This window comes from Sturnus vulgaris, chromosome 3, assembly GCF_052056855.1.
Source record: "Sturnus vulgaris isolate bStuVul1 chromosome 3, bStuVul1.hap1, whole genome shotgun sequence".
Taxonomy (NCBI): Eukaryota; Metazoa; Chordata; class Aves; order Passeriformes; family Sturnidae; genus Sturnus; species Sturnus vulgaris.
Genome location: NC_142245.1, coordinates 113,772,041 through 113,793,107, shown reverse-complemented (window position 1 = coordinate 113,793,107; position 21,067 = coordinate 113,772,041). Strand labels below are relative to the sequence as shown.

Below are 21,067 nucleotides of genomic sequence, written 5' to 3'. Positions count from 1 at the left end.
GGCTCCTCCCCGGTCGATTCCCGTTTTTTTTTTCCGGTTCTTTCCCAGCCGATTCCTGGTTTCTTCCCAGCCGGGATTCCTGGATGATTCCCGGTTTTTTCCAGGCCGATTCCCGTTTGTTTTTTTCCCGGTTCTTTCCAGGCCGAGATTCCCGGTTCCTCTTCGGCTGATTCCCGTTTTTTTTTCCCGTCCGAGATTCCCGGTTTTTTTTTTTTTTTTTGCTTTTTTTTCCTCCCCGTTCTCCTTTTTCCCGGCTCCTCCTCGGCCGATTCCCGTTTTTTTTGTTCCCGGTTTTTTCCCAGCCGATTCCCGGTTCCTCCCCGGCCGAGATTCCTGGGGGTTTTTTTTGTTGTTTTTTTTTTTCTTTTTTCTCCCTTTTTTTTTGGGTTTTTTTTTTTTTTTTCCCGGCCGAGATTCCCGGCTCCTTCCCTTTCCCAGGCGCTTTCCCAGCTTTCCCAGCTGTGCCCCAGAGATGTCGCGATGCCTCCCCTGCTCCTCCTTCCCGAGACCTTCCCTTCCCGCCGGGATGGAGGGATGAGAAATCCAACAAAATTCCCAAAAAATTCCCAAAAAAATCCCCCCCGAAGGCATCTCCGTTATTCCCGGTTCCCGCATCCTCTTCCCGCTGGAGATTCCCGGGATGGGAAAAAGTCGGGAAGGGAGGAGGGAAAAGCTTGGGATGGGATTTGGGGTTTTTTTGGGTTTTTTTTGTTTTTTTTTTTTCCCGGGATTCGGGGAGGTCCCGCCTTCCTTAACGCTCTGGGTGCCGGGGGAAACAGAGAAATAAAAATAAAAAAAGAGGAAAAAAAGGAAAAAAAGGGAAAAAAAGGAAAAAAAGGGAAAAAAGGATAAAAAGGAAAAAAAAGGGAAAAAAAGGAAAAAAAGGAAAAAAAAGGAAAAAAAAGGGAAAAAAAGGAAAAAAAGGGAAAAAAAAGAAAAAAAAAAGGGAAAGAAAGGAAAAAAAAAGAAAAAAAAGGAAAAAAATGAAAAAAAGGAAAAAAAAAGGGAAAAAAGGAAAAAAAGGAAAAAAAGGAAAAAAAAGAAAAAAAGGAAAAAAAAGGAAAGAAAAAGGAAAAAAAGGGAAAAAAGGAAAAAAAGGAAAAAAAAGAAAAAAAAGGAAAAAAAGGAAAGAAAAAGGAAAAAAAGGGAAAAAAGGAAAAAAAGGAAAAAAAGGAAAAAAAAGGAAAAAAAGGAAAAAAAAAGGAAAGAAAAAGGAAAAAAAGGGAAAAAAGGAAAAAAAGGAAAAAAAGGAAAAAAAAGGAAAAAAAAGGAAAGAAAAAGGGAAAAAAAGGAAAAAAAGGAAAAAAAGGAAAAAAAAGGAAAAAAAGGAAAAAAAGGAAAAAAAAGGAAAGAAAAAGGGAAAAAAGGAAAAAAAAGGAAAAAAAGGAAATAAAAGGAAAGAAAAAGGGGAAAAAAAGGAAAAAAAAGGAAAAAAAAGGGAAAAAAAAGAAAAAAAAAGGAAAAAAGGGAAAAAGGGAAAAAAAAGGAAAAAAAAGAAAAAAAAAGGAAAAAAAGGGGAAAAAAGGGGAAAAAAGGAAAAAAAAGGAAAAAAAAAGAAAAAAAAGAAAAAAAGGAAAAAAGGAAAGAAAAGGAAAAAAAAGGAAAAAAAGGAAAAACAAACAAACAAACAACAAAAAAAAATTTCCCCAAAAACAAAACAAAAAAAAACCCCAAAACCACAAAAAAACCCCAAAAAAACCCCAAACCAAAAAAACAAAACAAAAAAACCACAAAACCCCCCCAAAACCAAAAAAACACCAAAAAACCCCATAAAAACCAACAAGCGAAACCACAAAAAAACAAAACAAACCCCAAAAACCAAAAACCAAAACAAACAAACAAAAAAAAAAACCAAACCGGAAAACCACCAAAAAACAAAAAAAAAACACAAAAAAACCCCCAAAAAACACCAAAAAACAAAAAAAAAAACACAAAAAAACCAAAAAAAAACCCACAGAAACGAACGAACAAAACCACAAAAAACCAAAACAAACCCCAAAAAACAAAAAACAAAAAAACCACCAAAAAAACCCACAAAAAAAACACCAAAAAACCACCAAAAAACAAAAAAAAACCAAACAAAAACAAAAAATCAAAACCAAAAAAACCCCAAAAAAGAACAAAAACAAAAAAAACCCCAAAACCACAAAAAACCACAAAAACCCACAAAAAAACCCCAAAACAACTCCCCCGAAAGAACCAAAACCAAAAAAACCCAAAGCCACAAAGAAACCCCCAAAACAAGGAAAACACACAAAAACACCAAAAAAAAAAAAAAATAAAAAGCCCCGCAAAAAACACAAAAAACCACAAAAAACCCAGAAAAAACAAACAAAAAACAAACAAAAAACAAACAACAAACAAACAAAAAACAAACAAAAACCAAACAAAAAACAACCGAAAAAATCAAAAACAAAAAAGAGAAAACCACAAAAGCACAAAAACACAAAAAAACCCAAAAAAACCCCCAAAAAATCAAACCCCCTCCCCCAAAAAACAAAACAAAAAAAGCAAAAAAAAGCAAAAAAAACCCAGAAAACAAAGAAATAAAAAAACAAAAAAAAACAGAAAAACCAAAAAAACCCAAAACAAAACAGAAAAAAACCAAACCAAATCGACAAACAAAAAAACCGCACAAAAACCCAACAAAAAAGGGAAAAAAAACCCCAAAAAACAAAAAATCAAAATAAAAAAAATAACAAAAAAACCCCCAAAAAAACCCCAAAAAACAACAAAAAATCAAAATAAAAAAATAACAAAAGCAACAAAAAAAACCCCAAAAATCTACAAACAAAAAAAAACCCAAAAAACCCCAAAACAAACAAAAAACCCCAAAAAATAATTTAAAAAACCTAAAAAAAGGAACAACAAAAAACCCCAACCCCCCCCAAAAAACAACAAAAAATCAAAATAAAAAAACCCCGAAACAACCAAAAAAACCCCAAAAATCAACAAACAAAAAAAACCCCAAAAAACCCCAAATCAAAGAAAAAACCCCCAAAAAATAATTAAAAAAAAACTAAAAAAAAGGAACAACAAAAAACCCCCAAACCCCCCCAAAAACCAACAAAAAATCAAAATAAAAAACCCCAAAACAACCAAAAAAAACCCTAAAAATCAACAAACAAAAAAAACCCCAAAAAACCCCAAAACAAAGAAAAAACCCCCAAAAAATAATTTAAAAAAACTTAAAAAAGGAACAACAAAAAACCCCAACCCCCCCCAAAAAACAACAAAAAATCAAAATAAAAAAAAACCAAAAACAAAAAAAAACCCCAAAATCAACAAACAAAAAAAAACCCCAAAAAACCCCAAAACAAACAAAAAAACCCCCAAAAATAATTTTAAAAAACCTTAAAAAAGGAACAACAAAAAACCCCAAACCCCCCCAAAAAACAACAAAAAATCAAAATAAAAAAACCAAAAACAACCAAAAAAACCCCCAAAATCAACAAACAAAAAAAACCCCAAAAAAACCCAAAACAAAGAAAAAACCCCCAAAAAATAATTTAAAAAAAACTAAAAAAAGGAACAACAAAAAACCCCAAACCCCCCCAAAAAACAACAAAAAATCAAAATAAAAAAATAACAAAAACAACCAAAAAAACCCCCAAAAATCAACAAAAAAAAAAAACCAAAAAACCCCAAAACAAAGAAAAAACCCCCAAAATATAATTTAAAAAAACCTAAAAAAAGGAACAACAAAAAACCCCCAAACCCCCCAAAAAACAACAAAAAATCAAAATAAAAAACCAAAAACAACCAAAAAAACCCCCAAAAATCAACAAACAAAAAAAAAACCAAAAAACCCAAAACAAACAAAAAAAACCCCCCAAAAAATAATAAAAAAAACTAAAAAAAGGAACAACAAAAAACCCCCAACCCCCCCCAAAAAACAACAAAAAATCAAAATAAAAAACCCCAAAACAACCAAAAAAACCCCAAAAAACCCCAAAACAAACAAAAAAATCCCCAAAAAATAATTTAAAAAAAACTAAAAAAGGAACAACAAAAAACCCCAACCCCCCCCCAAAAAACAACAAAAAATCAAAATAAAAAAAAACCAAAAACAAAAAAAAAACCAAAAATCAACAAACAAAAAAAAAACCCAAAAAACCCCAAAACAAAGAAAAAACCCCCAAAAAATAATTTAAAAAAAACCTAAAAAAAGGAACAACAAAAAACCCCAACCCGCCCCAAAAAACAACAAAAAATCAAAATAAAAAAAAAACAAAAACAAAAAAAACCCCAAAAATCAACAAACAAAAAAAAAACCCAAAAAAAACCACACAAACAAAAAAAACCCCAAAAAATAATTAAAAAAAACTAAAAAAAGGAACAACAAAAAACCCCCAAACCCCCCCAAAAAACAACAAAAAATCAAAATAAAAAACCCCAAAACAACAAAAAAAACCCCAAAAATCAACAAACAAAAAAAACCCAAAAAAACCCAAAACAAACAAAAAAACCCCAAAAAATAATTTTAAAAAACCTAAAAAAAGGAACAACAAAAAACCCCAAAACTTCCCCAAAAAACAACAAAAAATCAAAATAAAAAAATAACAAAAACAACCAAAAAAAACCCAAAAATCAACAAACAAAAAAAACCCCAAAAAACCCCAAAACAAAGAAAAAAAACCCAAAAAATAATTTTAAAAAAACTAAAAAAAGGAACAACAAAAACCCCCAAAAAACAATAAATTAAAAAAAAAAAAAAACCTAAAAAATATTCCCAGAAAATATTCGCCAGGAAATGATGCTTAAAATTCCCAATAAATCCAAATAAAAATTCCCAATAAATCCAAATAAAAATCCCAATAAATCCAAATAAAAATCCCAATAAATCCAAATAAAATTCCCAATAAATCCAAATAAAATTCCCAATAAATCCAAATAAAATTCCCAATAAATCCAAATTAAAATCCCAATAAATCCGAATAAAATTCCCAATAAATCCCAATAAATCCAAATAAAAATCCCAATAAATCCAAATAAAAATTCCCAATAAATCCAAATAAAAATCCCAATAAATCCAAATAAAAATCCCAATAAATCCAAATAAAAATTCCCAATAAATCCAAATAAAAAATCCCAATAAATCCAAATAAAAAATCCCAATAAATCCAAATAAAAATCCCAATAAATCCAAATAAAATTCCCAATAAATCCAAATAAAAATCCCAATAAATCCAAATAAAAATCCCAATAAATCCAAATAAAAAATCCCAATAAATCCGAATAAATCCAAATAAAAATTCCCAATAAATCCAAATAAAAATTCCAATAAATCCCAATAAATTCCAATAAATTTTATTTTTTAGGAGGAACAAAAAAAAAAAAACCCCAAATAACGAACGAACGAGCAACGGGAAAGCTGCCTGGAAATCGGGAAAAATCCCAAATATTGCACGGAAAAAATGGGGAAAAAATTGGGAAAAAAAAAAAAAAATCCCAAATTCCCCACGGGAGGGGAAAGGGAAAATCTGGGAGAAGGGAGAAAATTCCAGAAAATTCCAGGAAAATTCCAGATAATTCCATAAATATCGAGCAATAAATATCCTTAGGGTCGGAGCTTTTTCCCAGAATTCCAAAATTTTTCCCGGAATTCTGAAGATTTTTCCCAAAATTCCGAAGCTTTTCCTGGAATTCCAAATTTTTCCCCGGGAATTCCGATTTTTTTTTTTCCTGGAATTTCCAAGATTTTTTCCCAATAATTCCAGAGTTTTTCCCAAAATTCCAAAGTTTTTCCCAGAATTCCGAAGATTTTCCCAAAATTCCGAAGCGAATTCCAAATTTTTCCCCGGGAATTCCAGATTTTTTCCCGGAATTCCGAAGATTTTTCCCAAGAATTCCAAAGTTTTTCCCAAAATTCTGAAGTTTTTTCCTGGAATTCCAAATTTTTCCCTGGGAATTCCAATTTTTTTCCCCCGGAATTCCGAAAATTTTCCCAATAATTCCAGAGTTTTTCCCAAAATTCCAAAGTTTTTCCCAGAATTCCAAAGCTTTTCCAGGAATTCCAGAGTTTTTCCCGGAATTTTGAAGCTTTTATCAGAATTCCAAGAAAGAATTCCTGGAAAATCGGGAACAATCCTCGAAAAAATGGGAATAAACACCGGGAAAAATGGGAAAAAAAAAACCCGGAAAAATGGGAATAACTCTCAGAAATCCGGGAAAAAACCTCTGGAAAATCGGGAATAATCCCCAGGAAAGCAGGAAAAAAAAAAAAATCGGGAAAAACACCCAGAAAAATGGGAATAAACCCTTGGAAAATCGGGAATAACCTTTGGGAATTTGGGAATAATCCTCAGAAAACTGAGAAAAAAAACCCTGGAAAAGTGGGGAAAAGTAAAAAAAATGGGAATAACTCTGGGAAAAATGGGAATCAGCCCTGGAAAATTGGGAATAAATTGCTGGAAAAAATGGGAATAACTCGGAAAAATGGGAATCAGCCCTGGAAAATTGGGAATAACCCTTGGGAAAATGGGAATAAATCCCGGGAAAAATGGGAATAACGCTCAGAAAAAAATGGGAATAAACCTGAGAAATCTGGGGGAAAACTTCGGAAAAATGGGGAAAACCTCTGGAAAACCGGGAATAACCCTCAGAAAACCGGGAATAACGTTCAGAAAAATGGGAATAACGTTCAGAAAAATGGGAATAACAGCTGGAAAATCGGGAATAATCCTCAGAAAAATGGGAGTAACGGCTGGAAAATCGGGAATTCCGCTCAGAAAAATGGGAAAAACCCTCAGAAAACCGGGAATAACGTTCAGAAAAATGGGAATAACAGCTGGAAAATCGGGAATAATCCTCAGAAAAATGGGAATAACGGCTGGAAAATCGGGAATAACCCTCAGAAAAACGGGAATAACGGCTGGAAAATCGGGAATTCCGCTCAGAAAAATGGGAAAAACCCTCAGAAAACCGGGAATAACACCTGGAAAAATGGGAATAACGGCTGAAAAATCGGGAATAACACCTGGAAAAATGGGAATAACGGCTGGAAAATCGGGAATTCCGCTCCTCCCCCTCCCTCCCCAGCCCATCTTGATCCCTCGGGAGGAGCCGAACGGAGAATCCAGAAGGGTCGGGGAGGAGGCAAAAATCCCGGGAATTTTTTTTTTTCCTTGAGGAATTTCGGGAATTCTTTTTTCTTGGGAATTCCGGGGATTTTTTATTCTTGGGAATTCTGTTTGTTTTTTTTTTTTTTTCTTTGAGAAATCCAGGGATTTTTTTTTTTTCTTGGAAAATCCGGGGATTTTTTTCTCCTTGGAAATTCCGTTTGTTTTTTTTTTTTTCCTTGAGAAATCAAGGGATTTTTTCTTCTTGGAAAATCCGGGGAAATTTTTTTTCCTTGGAAAATCCAGGGATTTTTTTTTTTTTCCTTGAGAACTCCCGGGAATTTTTTTTTTCTCCTTGAGAACTCCGGGGAATTTTTTTTTTCCTTGAGAAATCCGGAAATTTTTTATTTTCCTTGAGAAATCCGGGAATTTTCTTTTTTTTCCTTGAGAACTCCCGGGAATTTTTTTTTTTCCTTGACAAATCCAGGGATTCTTTTCTCCTTGAGAAATCCGTGAATTTTTTTTTTCCTTGAGAACTCCCGGAAATTTTTTATTTTCCTTGAGAACTCCGTGAATTTTTTTTTTTCCTTGAGAACTCCGTGAATTTTTTTTTTTCCTTGGGAATTCCGGGGATATTTATTTTTCCCGCGGGAATTCCGGGCGGTTTCATTTGATGTTTTTGAGGAGGGCGGAGCGGGCGTTGCCCAGGGCCTTGAAGGCGTCCTCGCTGCCCGGGGCCAGGCACTTGTCCGGGTGCAGCAGCACGGCCAGGCGCCGGTAGGCGCGGTTCACCTCATCCCTGTTCCCAAAAAAACCGGGATTAGAGAGAAAATCCGGGAATTCCCAACCCCCGGGACACGGCCAGGCGCCGGTAGGCGCGGTTCACCTCATCCCTGTTCCCAAAAAAAACGGGATTAGAGAGAAAATCTGGGAATTCCCAACTCTTGGGACCAGTTCACCTCATCCCTGTTCCCAAAAAAACCGGGATTAACTGGAATTCCGGGAATTCCCAACCCCTGGGACCAGTTCATCTCATCCCTGTCCAAAAAACCCGGGATTAATGAGAAAATCCGGGAATTCCCAACCCCCGGGACACGGCGGTTCACCTCATCCCTGTTCCCAAAAAAACCGGGACTAACTGGAATTCCGGGAATTCCCAACCCCTGGGACCAGTGCACTTCATCCCTGTTCCCAAAAAAACCGGGATTAGAGAGAAAATCTGGGAATTCCCAACCCCCGGGACCAGTGCACTTCATCCCTGCCCCAAAATAAACCGGGATTAACTGGAATTCCGGGAATTCCCAACCCCTGGGACCAGTTCACTTCATCCCTGTTCCCAAAATAAACCCGGGATTAGCTGGAATTCCCGGAATTCCCAACCCTTGGGACCAGTTCATCTCATCCCTGTCCATGGAAAAAAACGGGATTAAAGAGAAAATCCGGGAATTCCCAACCCTTGAGACCAGTTCACCTCGTCCCTGTTCCCAAAAAAACCGGGATTAGAGAGAAAATCCGGGAATTCCCAACCCTTGGGACCAGTTCACTTCATCCCTGTCCCAAAATAAACCTGGGATTAGAGAGAAAATCCGGGAATTCCCAACCCTTGGGACCAGTTCACCTCGTCCCTGTTCCCAAAAAAACCGGGATTAACTGGAATTCCGGGAATTCCCAACCCCTGGGACCAGTGCACTTCATCCCTGTCCCAAAAAAACCGGGATTAATGAGAAAATCTGGGAATTCCCAACCCCCAGGACACGGCCAGGCGCCGGTAGACGCGGTTCACCTCATCCCTGTTCCCAAAAAAAACGGGATTAATGAGAAAATCCGGGAATTCCCAACCCCTGGGACCAGTTCATCTCATCCCTGTCCATGGAAAAAACCGGGATTAGAGAGAAAATCCGGGAATTCCCAACCCCCGGGACACGGCCAGGCGCCGGTAGGCGCGGTTCACCTCATCCCTGTTCCCAAAAAAACCGGGATTAGAGAGAAAATCTGGGAATTCCCAACTCTTGGGACCAGTTCACCTCGTCCCTGTTCCCAAAAAAAACGGGATTAGAGAGAAAATCCGGGAATTCCCAACCCTTGGGACCAGTTCGCTTCATCCCTGTCCCCCAAAAAACCGGGATTAACTGGAATTCCGGGAATTCCCAACCCCTGGGACCAGTGCACTTCATCCCTGTTCCCAAAAAAAACGGGATTAGAAAGAAAATCCAGGAATTCCCAGCCCTTGGGACAAGTTCACCTCGTCCCTGTCCAAAAAAAAACCGGGATTAATGAGAAAATCCAGGAATTCCCAACCCTTGGGACCAGTTCACTTCATCCCTGTCCCCAAAATAAACCGGGATTAACCGGAATTCCGGGAATTCCCAACCCTTGGGACCACTTCACTTCATCCCTGTTCCCAAAAAAACCGGGATTAAACTGGAATTCCGGGAATTCCCAACCCCTGGGACCAGTTCGCTTCATCCCTGTCCCCCAAAAAACCGGGATTAACTGGAAATCCGGGAATTCCCAACCCTTGAGACCAGTTCATCTCGTCCCTGTTCCCAAAAAAAACGGGATTAGAGAGAAAATCCAGGAATTCCCAACCCCTGGGACCAGTTCACTTCATCCCTGTTCCCAAAAAAAACGGGATTAACTGGAAATCCGGGAATTCCCAACCCCCAGGACACGGCCAGGCGCCGGTAGGCGCGGTTCACCTCATCCCTGTTCCCAAAAAAACCGGGATTAGCTGGAATTCTGGGAATTCCCAACCCCTGGGACCAGTTCACCTCATCCCTGTTCCCAAAATAAACCGGGATTAGAGTGAAAATCTGGGAATTCCCAACACTTGGGACCAGTTCACTTCATCCCTGTTCCCCAAAAAAACCGGGATTAACTGGAAATCTGGGAATTCCCAACTCTTGGGACCAGTGCACTTCATCCCTGTCCATGGAAAAAACCGGGATTAGAGAGAAAATCTGGGAATTCCCAACTCCTGGAACCAGTTCACCTTGTCCCTGTTCCCAAAAAAACCGGGATTAACTGGAAATCTGGGAATTCCCAACCCTTGGGATGATGGGAGGAGATTGGGAAAATGGGGAAAATTGGGAAAACTGGAGAAATGGGGAAAATTGGGGAAATTGGGAAAGTTGGGAAAAGTGGGGAAAATTGGGAAAAATTGGGAAAATCCATAAAATTGAGGAAATTGGCAAAAAAAAAAAGGGAAAATTGGGAAAATCGGGAAGAAATGTAGGGATTTGGGTGGGAATTGTCATGCTGGGAATTCCCAGGGTTTGGAATATTGGATATATTTGGATTTATTTGGATAATCCTCATTTTCCCCAGGATAATTCCATGGTTTTTTCCCATGAAATTCCCCCTTTTCCCCATAATAATTCCATGGTTTTTTTTCCATTGGAATCCCACCTTTCCCCTTGAAAATTCCATGTTTTTTCCATGATAATTCCACCTTTTCCCCACAAGAATTCCACGTTTTCCCATGATAATCCCATATTTTTCCCATCATAATTCCATGTTTTTTCCCCACGAAATTCCCCATTTTCCCATGACAATCCCATATTTTTCTCATGAAATTCCCAATTTTTCCCACGATAATTCCATGTTTTTCCCACCACAATCCCATGTTTTTTCCCATGAAATTCCATGTTTTTTTCCCATGAAATTCCCATTTTTCCCCACCACAATCCCATGATTTCCCCCATGAAATTCCCCATTTCCCCACCAATAACTCCACGTTTTTCCCCACCACAATCCCATGTTTTTTCCCCACGAAATTCCCATTTTTTCCCATGACAATCCCATGTTTTTCCCATGACAATCCCATGTTTTTCCCACCACAATCCCATGTTTTTCCCATGAAATTCCCACTTTTCCCCACGATAATTCCATCTTTCCCCACGATAATTCCATGTTTTTCCCCACGAAAATCCCATATTTTTCTCATGACGATCCCGTGTTTTTCCCATTAAATTCCCATTTTTTCCCACCACAATCCCATATTTTTCTCATGACAATCCCATGTTTTTCCCATTAAATTCCCACTTTTCCCCACCACAATCCCATGTTTTCCCCATGACAATCCCATGTTTTTCCCATGAAATTCCCATTTTTTCCCATGACAATCCCATGTTTTCCCCACGAAATTCCCCCTTTTCCCCATGACAATCCCATGGTTTTTCCCCATGAAATTCCATGTTTTTCCCCACGACAATCCCGTATTTTTCTCATGACAATCCCATGTTTTTCCCATTAAATTCCCATTTTTTCCCACCACAATCCCATGTTTTCCCCACGACAATCCCATATTTTTCCCCACGACGATCCCATGTTTTTCCCATTAAATTCCCATTTTTCCCCACGACAATCCCATATTTTCCCCACGACAATCCCATATTTTCCCCATATATTCCCCCATGTTTTCCCCCCGTCAACCCCGTGACATTCCCCGTGGAATTCCCACCTGGAGGCTCCGGGTTTGATTCCCAGCAGTTCCCAGCTGTCCTTGCAGGCTCGGATCCTGCGGATGGCCTCGGCCTGTTCCCGAGAGAAACCCGGGGACGCGCCCGCGCCCGCGGGGCGCTGCCCCCCATTGTCACACAGCTCCAGCAGCGCCGCCGAGAACGTCTGGGGACAATAAACACCGAATTCCAGGATTAACTGGGGGGGTTGGGGTGGGGACTTTTTCCGGATTTTTCTGGGATTTTTGGGGGATTTTTTCGGATTTTTTTGGGATTTTTTGAGGATTTTTTGAGATTTTTTTGGACATTTTTGGTGATTTTTGGGGATTTTTTTGGTGATTTTTTGGGGGGTTATTTGGGGAAATGGGGGATTTTTGGCGGGATATTTCTCGGATTTTTGGGGATTTTTTGGTGATTATTTGGGATTTTTGGGGCTGCCCCCCATTGTCACACAGCTCCAGCAGCGCCGCCGAGAACATCTGGGACAATAAACACCGAATTCCAGGATTAACTGGGAGTATTCGGGATTTTTGGGGGAATTTTTGGGATTTTTTTGTGATTTTTAAGGATTTTTTTGTGATTTTTAAGGACTTTTTGGAGATTTTTTGGGGATTTTTTGGGGATTTTTTGGGATTTTTTTGGGGATTTTTTGGGGATTTTTTGGGGGATTTTTTGGGATTTTTTGGGATTTTTTGGAGATTTTTTGGGGGTTTTTTGGAGATTTTTTTGGGATTTTTTGGGATTTTTCCGGATTTTTTTCGGATTATTTCGATTTTTTTTAATATTTTTTGGGGATTTTTGGGGGATTTTTTTCGGATTTTTTGGGAATTTTTTCGGATTTTTTTGGGGATTTTTTGGCATTTTTGGGGGATTTTTTGGGATTTTTTGGTAATTTTTTTGGAGATTTTTTGGGATTTTTTTTCGGATTTTTTTGGCATTTTTGGGGATTTTTGGGGGATTTTTGGGGATTTTTTTTTTACATTTTTGGGGTTTTGGGGGGGATTTTTTGGGGATTTTTTGGGATTTTTTGGAGATTTTTTGGGGATTTTTTTGGTGATTTTTTGGGGATTTTTTGGTGATTATTTGGGATTTTTGGCGCTGCCCCCCATTGTCACACAGCTCCAGCAGCGCCGCCGAGAACGTCTGGGGGAATAAACAACGAATTCCAGGATTAACTGGGATTAGTCGGGATTTTTTGGGGAATTTTTTGGGATTTTTTGGGGATTTTTTGTCATTTTTAAGGATTTTTTGGGGGATTTTTCGGGGTTATTTGGGATTTTTGGGGGAGATTTGGAGGGATTATTTGGGGGTTTTTTTGGAATTTTTTAGGGATTTTTTTGGGAATTTTTTGGGGATTTCTTGTGATTTTTTTGGACATTTTTGGGGATTTTTGGGGATTTTTTTCGAATTTTTTGGGGATTTTTTGGAGATTTTTTGGGGTTTTTTTTTTACATTTTGGTGATTTTTTTGAGATTTTTGGGGATTTTTTGGGATTTTTTTTTTAGATTTTTTGGAATATTTTTGGGATTTTCTGGGTCATTTTGGGGGGATTTTTTGGTTATTTTTTTGTGGATTTTTTTGAGATTTTTTGGGATTTCTTTCGGATTTTTTTGGGATTTTTTTCGGATTTTTTGGTGATTTTTTTGGTGATTTTGGGGAGATTTTTTGAGAATTTTTGGGGGTTATTTGGGGATTATTTGGGATTTTTTTTGGAGTTATTTGAGGATTGTCTGGGGGTTATTTGGGATTTTTGGGGCAGCTCCAGCAGCGCCGCCGAGAATGTCTGGGAAAAAACAGGGAATTCCCGGATTAACTGGGATTATTCGGGATTTTTTTGGGAATTTTTGTTTTGGTTTTTGGGGGGATTTTTTTTTATTATTTTTTGGTGATTTTTGAGAGATTTTTGAGAGATTTTTGGGGGATTTTTGGGGGATTTTTTGGGGGATTTTTCGGGGTTATTTGGGGTTATTTGCGGAGTTTTGGGATATTTTCTGGAATTTTTAAAGGATTTTTTAGGATTTTTTTTGGATTTTTGGGTGGATTTTCGAGGGATTTCTGTGGACTTTTTGGGGGGATTTTTGGGGCTTACTTCGGATTATTTGCAGTTATTTGGGATTTCTTGGAGTTATTTGGGGATATTTTGGGGTTATTTCGGATTTTTTTGGGAGATTTGGGATTTTTGGGGGATTTTTTTGGGGTTATTTGTGGATTTTTTGGGGTTTGAGCAGCCGAGGTTTCCCAGTAGAGGAATCCCCACCCGTGCCCGGATCCCAAATTCCCAATCCCGGAATTCCCACCTGGAACATCTCCTGGAATCTCAACGCTGCAATTCCAACCAAAAAAATCCCAGCCTGAGATTCCCACCTGGAATTCCTGCCTGAAATTCCCACCCAGAACCCCTGGACCAGAATTCCAACCTGGAATTCCCACCTGGAACATCTGGATCGCTCCCATCCATCCCTTTATCCCACATTCCCCATCCCGGAATTCCCACCTGGAACATCTCCTGGAATCTCAACGCTGCAATTCCAACCAAAAAAATCCCAGCCTGAGATTCCCACCCTGAATTCCCAATCCCGGAATTCCCACCTGGAATCCCCACCCTGAAATTCCCACCCAGAACCCCTGGACCAGAATTCCAACCTGGAATTCCCACCTGGAACATCTGGAGCGCTCCCATCCATCCCTGTATCCCACATTCCCCATCCCAAATCCCAGGGAATTCCCCAGATCCCACATTCCCCATCCCGGAATTCCCACCTGGAACATCTCCTGGAATCTCAACACTGCAATTCCAACCTAGAAATCCCAGCCTAAGATTCCCGCCTGGAATTCCCACCCAGAACCCCTGGACCAGAATTCCAACCTGGAATTCCCACCGGGAACATCTCCCAGCATTCCCGACAGATGTTCCTGATCTCGAAATTCCCATTTGGAACATCTGGATCGCTCCCATCCATCCCTTTATCCCACATTCCCCATCCCAAATCCCAGGGAATTCCCCAGATCCCACATTCCCACCCAAATCCCAGGGAATTCCCTTTACCCCAAATTCTTGTTGGGAATTCCCACCTGGAACATCTCCTGGAATCTCAACGCTGCAATTCCAACCAAAAAAATCCCAGCCTGAGATTCCCACCTGGAATTCCCACCCTGAATTCCAAATCCCGGAATTCCCACCTGGAACATTTCCTGGATGCCCTCCCCGCTCTGGGCCGAGGTCTCCCAGTAGAGGAATCCCCATCCATGCCCCGATCCCGAATTCCCATTGGGAATTCCCACCTGGAACATCTCCTGGATGCCCTCCCCGCTCTGGGCCGAGGTCTCCCAGTAGAGGAATCCCCATCCATGCCCCGATCCCGAATTCCCAATCCCGGAATTCCCACCTGGAACATTTCCTGGATGCCCTCCCCGCTCTGGGCCGAGGTCTCCCAGTAGAGGAATCCCCATCCATGCCCCGATCCCGAATTCCCAATCCCGGAATTCCCACCTGGAACATCTCCTGGATGCCCTCCCCGCTCTGGGCCGAGGTCTCCCAGTAGAGGAACCCGCGGCTCTCGGCCCAGAGCCGCCCCTCGCTCTCGTCCACCACGCGCTGCTTCCCCGCGTCCACCTGGAACCGGGAACACCGGGAATGGACGGGAAAAAACAACGGGAATGGGAATGGGGAAACAACGGGAATGGGAATGGGGAAACAACGGGAATGGGAATGGGGAAACAACGGGAATGGGAATGGGGAAACAACGGGAATGGGAATGGGGAAACAACGGGAATGAACGGGGAAACAACGGGAATGGGAATGGGAAAACAATGGGAATGGATGGGGAAACAACGGGAATGGGAATGGGGAAACAACGGGAATGGGAATGGGGAAACAACGGGAATGGATGGGGAAACAACGGGAATGGGAATGGGGAAACAATGGGAATGGGAATGGGAAAACAACGGGAATGGGAATGGGGAAACAACGGGAATGGACGGGGAAACAACGGGAATGGACGGGGAAACAACGGGAATGGGAATGGGGAAACAATGGGAATGGGAATGGGGAAACAACGGGAATGAACGGGAAACAAACAGGAATGGGAATGGGAATGGGGAAACAAATGGGAATGATCGGGAAAACAATGGGAATGGATGGGGAAACAATGGGAATGGGAATGGGAAAACAAACGGGAATGAACGGGAAACAAACGGGAATGGGAATGGGGAAACAAATGGGAATGAATGGGGAAACAACGGGAATGGGGGGAAATGGGAATGGGGGAAACAGGAATGGGGGGAAAGAATGACGGAAAAGTGGGAATGACGACATGGAAATGGTGGGAAAACGGGAATGACAGCATGGGAATGATGTGGGAATGACGTGGGAATGACGTGGGAATGACGTGGGAATGACGTGGGAATGACGTGGGAATGACGTGGGAATGACGTGGGAATGATGTGGGAATGCTGCCGGGGTTTTGGCCCCCCAGGATCCCAGCTCAGTCTCGATCACAGAGTTGATTCCCATGGGATGATCCCAACGATCCCAGAGCCAATTCCCAGCCTTTTCCCAGGTAATCCCAAATCCAGACCCCAGGACAATCCCAACAATCCCAGATCAATTCCCATGGGATTATCCCAACAATCCCAAATCCAATTCCCACAGGGGAATCCCAACATTCCCAGATCCAACTCCCAGCCCCCTCCCGGGACAATCCCAACATTCCCAGATCCAATTCCCGTGGGATGATCCCAATGATCCCAGATCCAACTCCCAGCCCTTTAATCCCAACAATCCGGGATCCAATTCCCACGATAATCCCGATAATCCCGAATCCAGTTCCCACTGGACATTCCCAACAATCCCAGCTCCAACTCCCATTCCCATCCCACCAATCCCAGCTACCAACCCACAATTCCCACGGGATCCATCCTGGAACAAAACCCAGGAAAGGCTCCGGAAGTCCCAACCCATGGGATCCAGACGGGAACAAACCCCAGGAATTCCCTTGGGAATCTCTCGAATTCCCATCCCACGGGATCCAGACGGGAATAAACCCCGGGAATTCCCATCCCACAGGATCCAGCCAGGAACAAACCCCGGGAATTCCCTCGGGAATCTCCACAATTCCCATCCCACGCGATCCCAGCCAGGAACAAACCCCGGGAATTCCCTCATGAATCCCTGGAATTCCCATCCCACGGGATCCAGACTGGAATAAACCCCGGGAGTTCCCATCCCATTGCATCCAGGCTGGAATAAACCCCAGGAATTCCCATCCCACGGGATCCCAGCCAGGAACAAACCCCGGGAATTCCCTCGGGAATCTCCACAATTCCCATCCCACGGGATCCCAGCCAGGAACAAACCCTGGGAATTCCCTCGTGAATCCCTGGAATTCCCATCCCACGGGATCCCAGCCAGGAACAAACCCCGGGAATTCCCAAAGGAATCTCTCGAATTCCCATCCCACGGGATCCAGACTGGAATAAACCCCAGGAATTCCCATCCCACGGGATCCAGACTGGAATAAACCCCGGGAATTCCCATCCCACGGGATCCCAGCCAGGCACAAACCCCAGGAATTCCCTCGGGAATCTCCACAATTCCCATCCCACGGGATCCAGACTGGAACAAACCCCAGAATTCCCTCGGGAATCTCCACAATTCCCATCCCATGGGATCCCAGCCAGGAACAAACCCCGGGAATTCCCTCATGAATCCCTGGAATTCCCATCCCACGGGATCCAGACTGGAATAAACCCCGGGAATTCCCTCGGGAATCTCCACAATTCCCATCCCATGGGATCCAGACTGGAATAAACCCCGGGAATTCCCATCCCACGGGACCCCAGCCAGGCACAAACCCCGGGAATTCCCTCGGGAATCTCCACAATTCCCATCCCACGCGATCCCAGCCAGGAACAAACCCCGGGAATTCCCTCATGAAACCCTGGAATTCCCATCCCACGGGATCCAGACTGGAATAAACCCCGGGAATTCCCCCAGGAATCTCCACAATTCCCATCCCATGGGATCCAGCCAGGAACAAACCCTGGGAATTCCCTCGGGAATCCCTGGAATTCCCATCCCATGGGATCCAGACTGGAATAAACCCCAGGAATTCCCATCCCATGGGATCCCAGCCAGGCAGAAACCCCAGGAATTCCCTCGGGAATCTCCACAATTCCCATCCCACGGGATCCCAGCCATGAACAAACCCCGGGAATTCCCTCGGGAATCCCTGGAATTCCCATCCCACCCGATCCAGACTGGAATAAACCCCGGGAATTCCCAAAGGAATCTCTCGAATTCCCATCCCACGGGATCCAGACTGGAATAAACCCCAGGAATTCCCATCCCACGGGTTCCCAGCCAGGCACAAACCCCGGGAATTCCCTCGGGAATCTCCACAACTCCCATCCCACGGGATCCAGCCATGAACAAACCCCAGGAATTCCCATCCCATGGGATCCAGCCAGGAACAAACCCCGGGAATTCCCATCCCACAGGATCCAGACTGGAATAAACCCCAGGAATTCCCATCCCACGGGATCCCAGCCAGGCACAAACCCCAGGAATTCCCTCAGGAATCTCCACAATTCCCATCCCATGGGATCCCAGCCAGGTACAAACCCTGGAATTCCCTCGTGAATCCCTGGAATTCCCATCCCATCGGATCCAGACTGGAATAAACCCCAGGAATTCCCATCCCACGGGATCCAGCCATGAACAAACCCCGGGAATTCCCTCGGGAATCCCTGGAATTCCCATCTCACGGGATCCAGACTGGAATAAACCCCAGGAATTCCCATCCCACGGGATCCAGCCAGGCACAAACCCCGGGAATTCCCTCGTGAATCCCTGGAATTCCCATCCCACGGGATCCCAGCCAGGAGCAAACCCCAGAATTCCCTCGGGAATCTCCACAATTCCCATCCCACGGGATCCCAGCCAGGAACAAACCCCGGGAATTCCCAAAGGAATCTCTCGAATTCCCATCCCACGGGATCCAGACTGGAATAAACCCCAGGAGTTCCCATCCCATGGGATCCAGACTGGAATAAACCCCGGGAATTCCCCCGGGAATCTCCACAATTCCCATCCCACGGGATCCCAGCCAGGCACAAACCCCGGGAATTGCCTCGGGAATCTCCACAATTCCCATCCCATGGGATCCCAGCCAGGAACAAACCCCGGGAATTCCCATCCCACGGGATCCAGACTGGAATAAACCCCAGGAATTCCCATCCCACGGGATCCCAGCCAGGCACAAACCCCAGGAATTCCCCCGGGAATCTCCGTCATTCCCGTCATTCCCACCTTGTTGGCGCAGACGACGAAGACGACGTTGTCCATGTTCCCGTGGGGCCCCAGCTCCTGCTTCATCTCGGCCAGCCAGGAATCCAGGGAATCGAAGGATTCCTTGGATCCCACGTCGTACACCAGCAGCACCCCCTGCGTGTCCTTGTAGAACTCGTTCCGCACCTTCCCGGGAAAAAAAAAAAATTTCGGGAAAAAAAAAAAAAATTCCGGGCGGGAAAAAAAAAAAAAAAAATCGGGATTCGCGTGGGAAAAAAAACCAACAAACCACCCCCAAAAAAACCAAAAAAAAAAACAGAAAAAAAATAAAAAAACAAAAAAACCCAAAAAAACCCAAACCAAAACAAACCCAAACAAACAAACAAACAAAAAAATCCCGTTGAGACTCCAAGGAAAAGTGGGAGGGATCTGGGGATTTTTGGGAATGGGAATTCTTGGCTGGGAGGGTGGGGAAAGAATTCCCAGAGAATTCCTGGATTTCTGGGAGTGCCCAAGGGAACCTGGGAGCAGCCTGGGACGGCGGGGTTGGGTTTGAAATGTATGGAGCACATCGATGGAATTCTGGGAATTTGGGATCCAGGAGGCTCAGGATCCATCCCTGAGGGTTTTTTATGGAATTTGGGGGATGGAAAAGGGAAGGGAGACCCTTCCCGGAGTCCCAAAATTCCCGAAATTCCCAAAATTCCTTCCCGGAGAGGAGTCGGGATGGGGATGGATCCAATGGCAGAGCTGGGAAAGGGGGAAATGGGATTTGGGAAGAAATTCCTGGGGTATCCCAGGGTATCCCAAAAAAAACCCCCTCAAATCCCAAAAAAGAAAGCTCCAAATCCCCCCAAAAAAATCCCGAAGAAAACATCAAATCCCAAAAAAAAATAAAAATAAAAAAAAATTCCCCAAAAAAATCCCGCCCAAACCCATCAAATTCGGGAGGAATTTGGGAAGGAATTCCCAGAGAATCCCTGAGGGGGGAAAAAAAAAAAAAAATCAGGAAAATCCCAAGGGCAGGATTCCCGTGGGGAAATTCTGGGAATTCTGACCTCGTAGAAGAAGGGGTGCCCGGCCATGTCGAAGATGTTCACCTTGATCTCCCGATCCCGGATCTGCACCCTGGAAAATCCCGGAATTCCGGGAATTCCCGAGCTGGGAAAAATCCCCCTGGGAGACCCCGGAGGGCTGGGAATTCCCCACACGGATTTTAAATGCCTGGGATCCCTCGGAAAAGCTTTTCCAGGTGGGAATGATTCCCAATTCCCATTCCAGTTTCCATCCCATTCTCATTCCATTCCCATCATTCCCATTCTTATTATTCCCGTTATTCCCATTCCCATCCTCGTTCTCAGCCCCATTCCCATCCCTATTCCCATTATTCCCATTATTCCCATTATTCCCATTATTCCCATTATTCCTATCCCCAATCCCAATCTAATTATTCCCATTCCAAATCCTACTCCCATTCCCATCCCCACTCCCAATCCCATTATTCCCATCATTCCCATCATTCCCATCATTCCCATCATTCCCATTATTCCCATTCCCACCGTTCCCGGCTCTCACTTGGTGACCCCGTAGTCGATCCCGATGGTCGCCAGGTACTTGGGCACGAATCTTTTCTCGCAGTAGCGCTTGATGATGCAGCTCTGGCCGGAAAACAAGCGGGAATTCCCGCGGGAATCCCTCCCCAGCCGCATTTCCCGGGAATTCCCAACAATTCCAGGATTTGGGAACGGCGCCTCTGCCCCAAAACAGCGCTAAGCCCCGCCCCCTTGTCCACTGACCAATCAGAACAGCGCATTGCACCGAGGCACCGCCCACTTACCTGTCAATCACCCCCCTAGCCGCGCCCACAAAACAACATTATTATTGGCTCCCGCGCGCAGCCAACCCACCAATCAGCGCAAAGCACCCACCCTCCCTCGCTGCTGATTGGTTCTTCTACTTGTCGCTCAACGCTCGCCAGCCAATAGCAGCGCCTTACCTTGCCCACCTCGGCGTTGCCCATGGAGATGACTTTAACCCGCAGCGCCTTGCGCGGCTCCTTCCGCTTCGCCGCGTTCGCCTCCATGGCGGGGCCGGGCTCGTTCCCTCCCCCGCTCCCTTTCCCGCTTCCGGTTGGAGCGGCAGAGGCCGAAGAGAGGCAACAATGGCGGGAGAGCGGCGCTTCCGCCTCAGCCCGGTCCCCCCGTGCGTCTTCTCGCGAGATTTGCGGAGATCTCGCTGCGACGACGACGGCGGAGAAA

General features: G+C 43.4%; 1 protein-coding gene across 6 annotated transcripts; it reads right to left on the bottom strand.

Annotated features, from left to right (window-relative positions):
* Window positions 1-6,856: 6,856 nt before the first annotated feature.
* Window positions 6,857-21,067, bottom strand: DNAJC27 (DnaJ heat shock protein family (Hsp40) member C27). 6 transcript variants are annotated; one of them, XR_015802772.1, is made up of 8 exons: window positions 20,806-21,041; window positions 20,385-20,467; window positions 19,868-19,937; window positions 18,831-18,995; window positions 15,012-15,134; window positions 11,524-11,687; window positions 6,980-7,860; window positions 6,857-6,937 (listed from the first exon to the last, which is right to left on the bottom strand). XR_015802772.1 is itself a non-coding variant. In XM_088162608.1 (7 exons), the coding sequence occupies exons 1-7, from the start codon at window positions 20,890-20,892 to the stop codon at window positions 7,728-7,730; spliced, it is 825 nt and encodes a 274-aa protein (XP_088018734.1). In that variant the 5' UTR covers window positions 20,893-21,041; the 3' UTR covers window positions 6,857-7,727. The 6 variants fall into 6 exon arrangements, 5 of the variants coding, with proteins under 5 accessions (XP_088018734.1, XP_088018733.1, XP_088018731.1 ...); XM_088162608.1 differs by having other exon boundaries at window positions 6,857-7,860; XM_088162607.1 differs by lacking the exons at window positions 6,857-6,937; window positions 6,980-7,860 and adding an exon at window positions 9,463-9,767.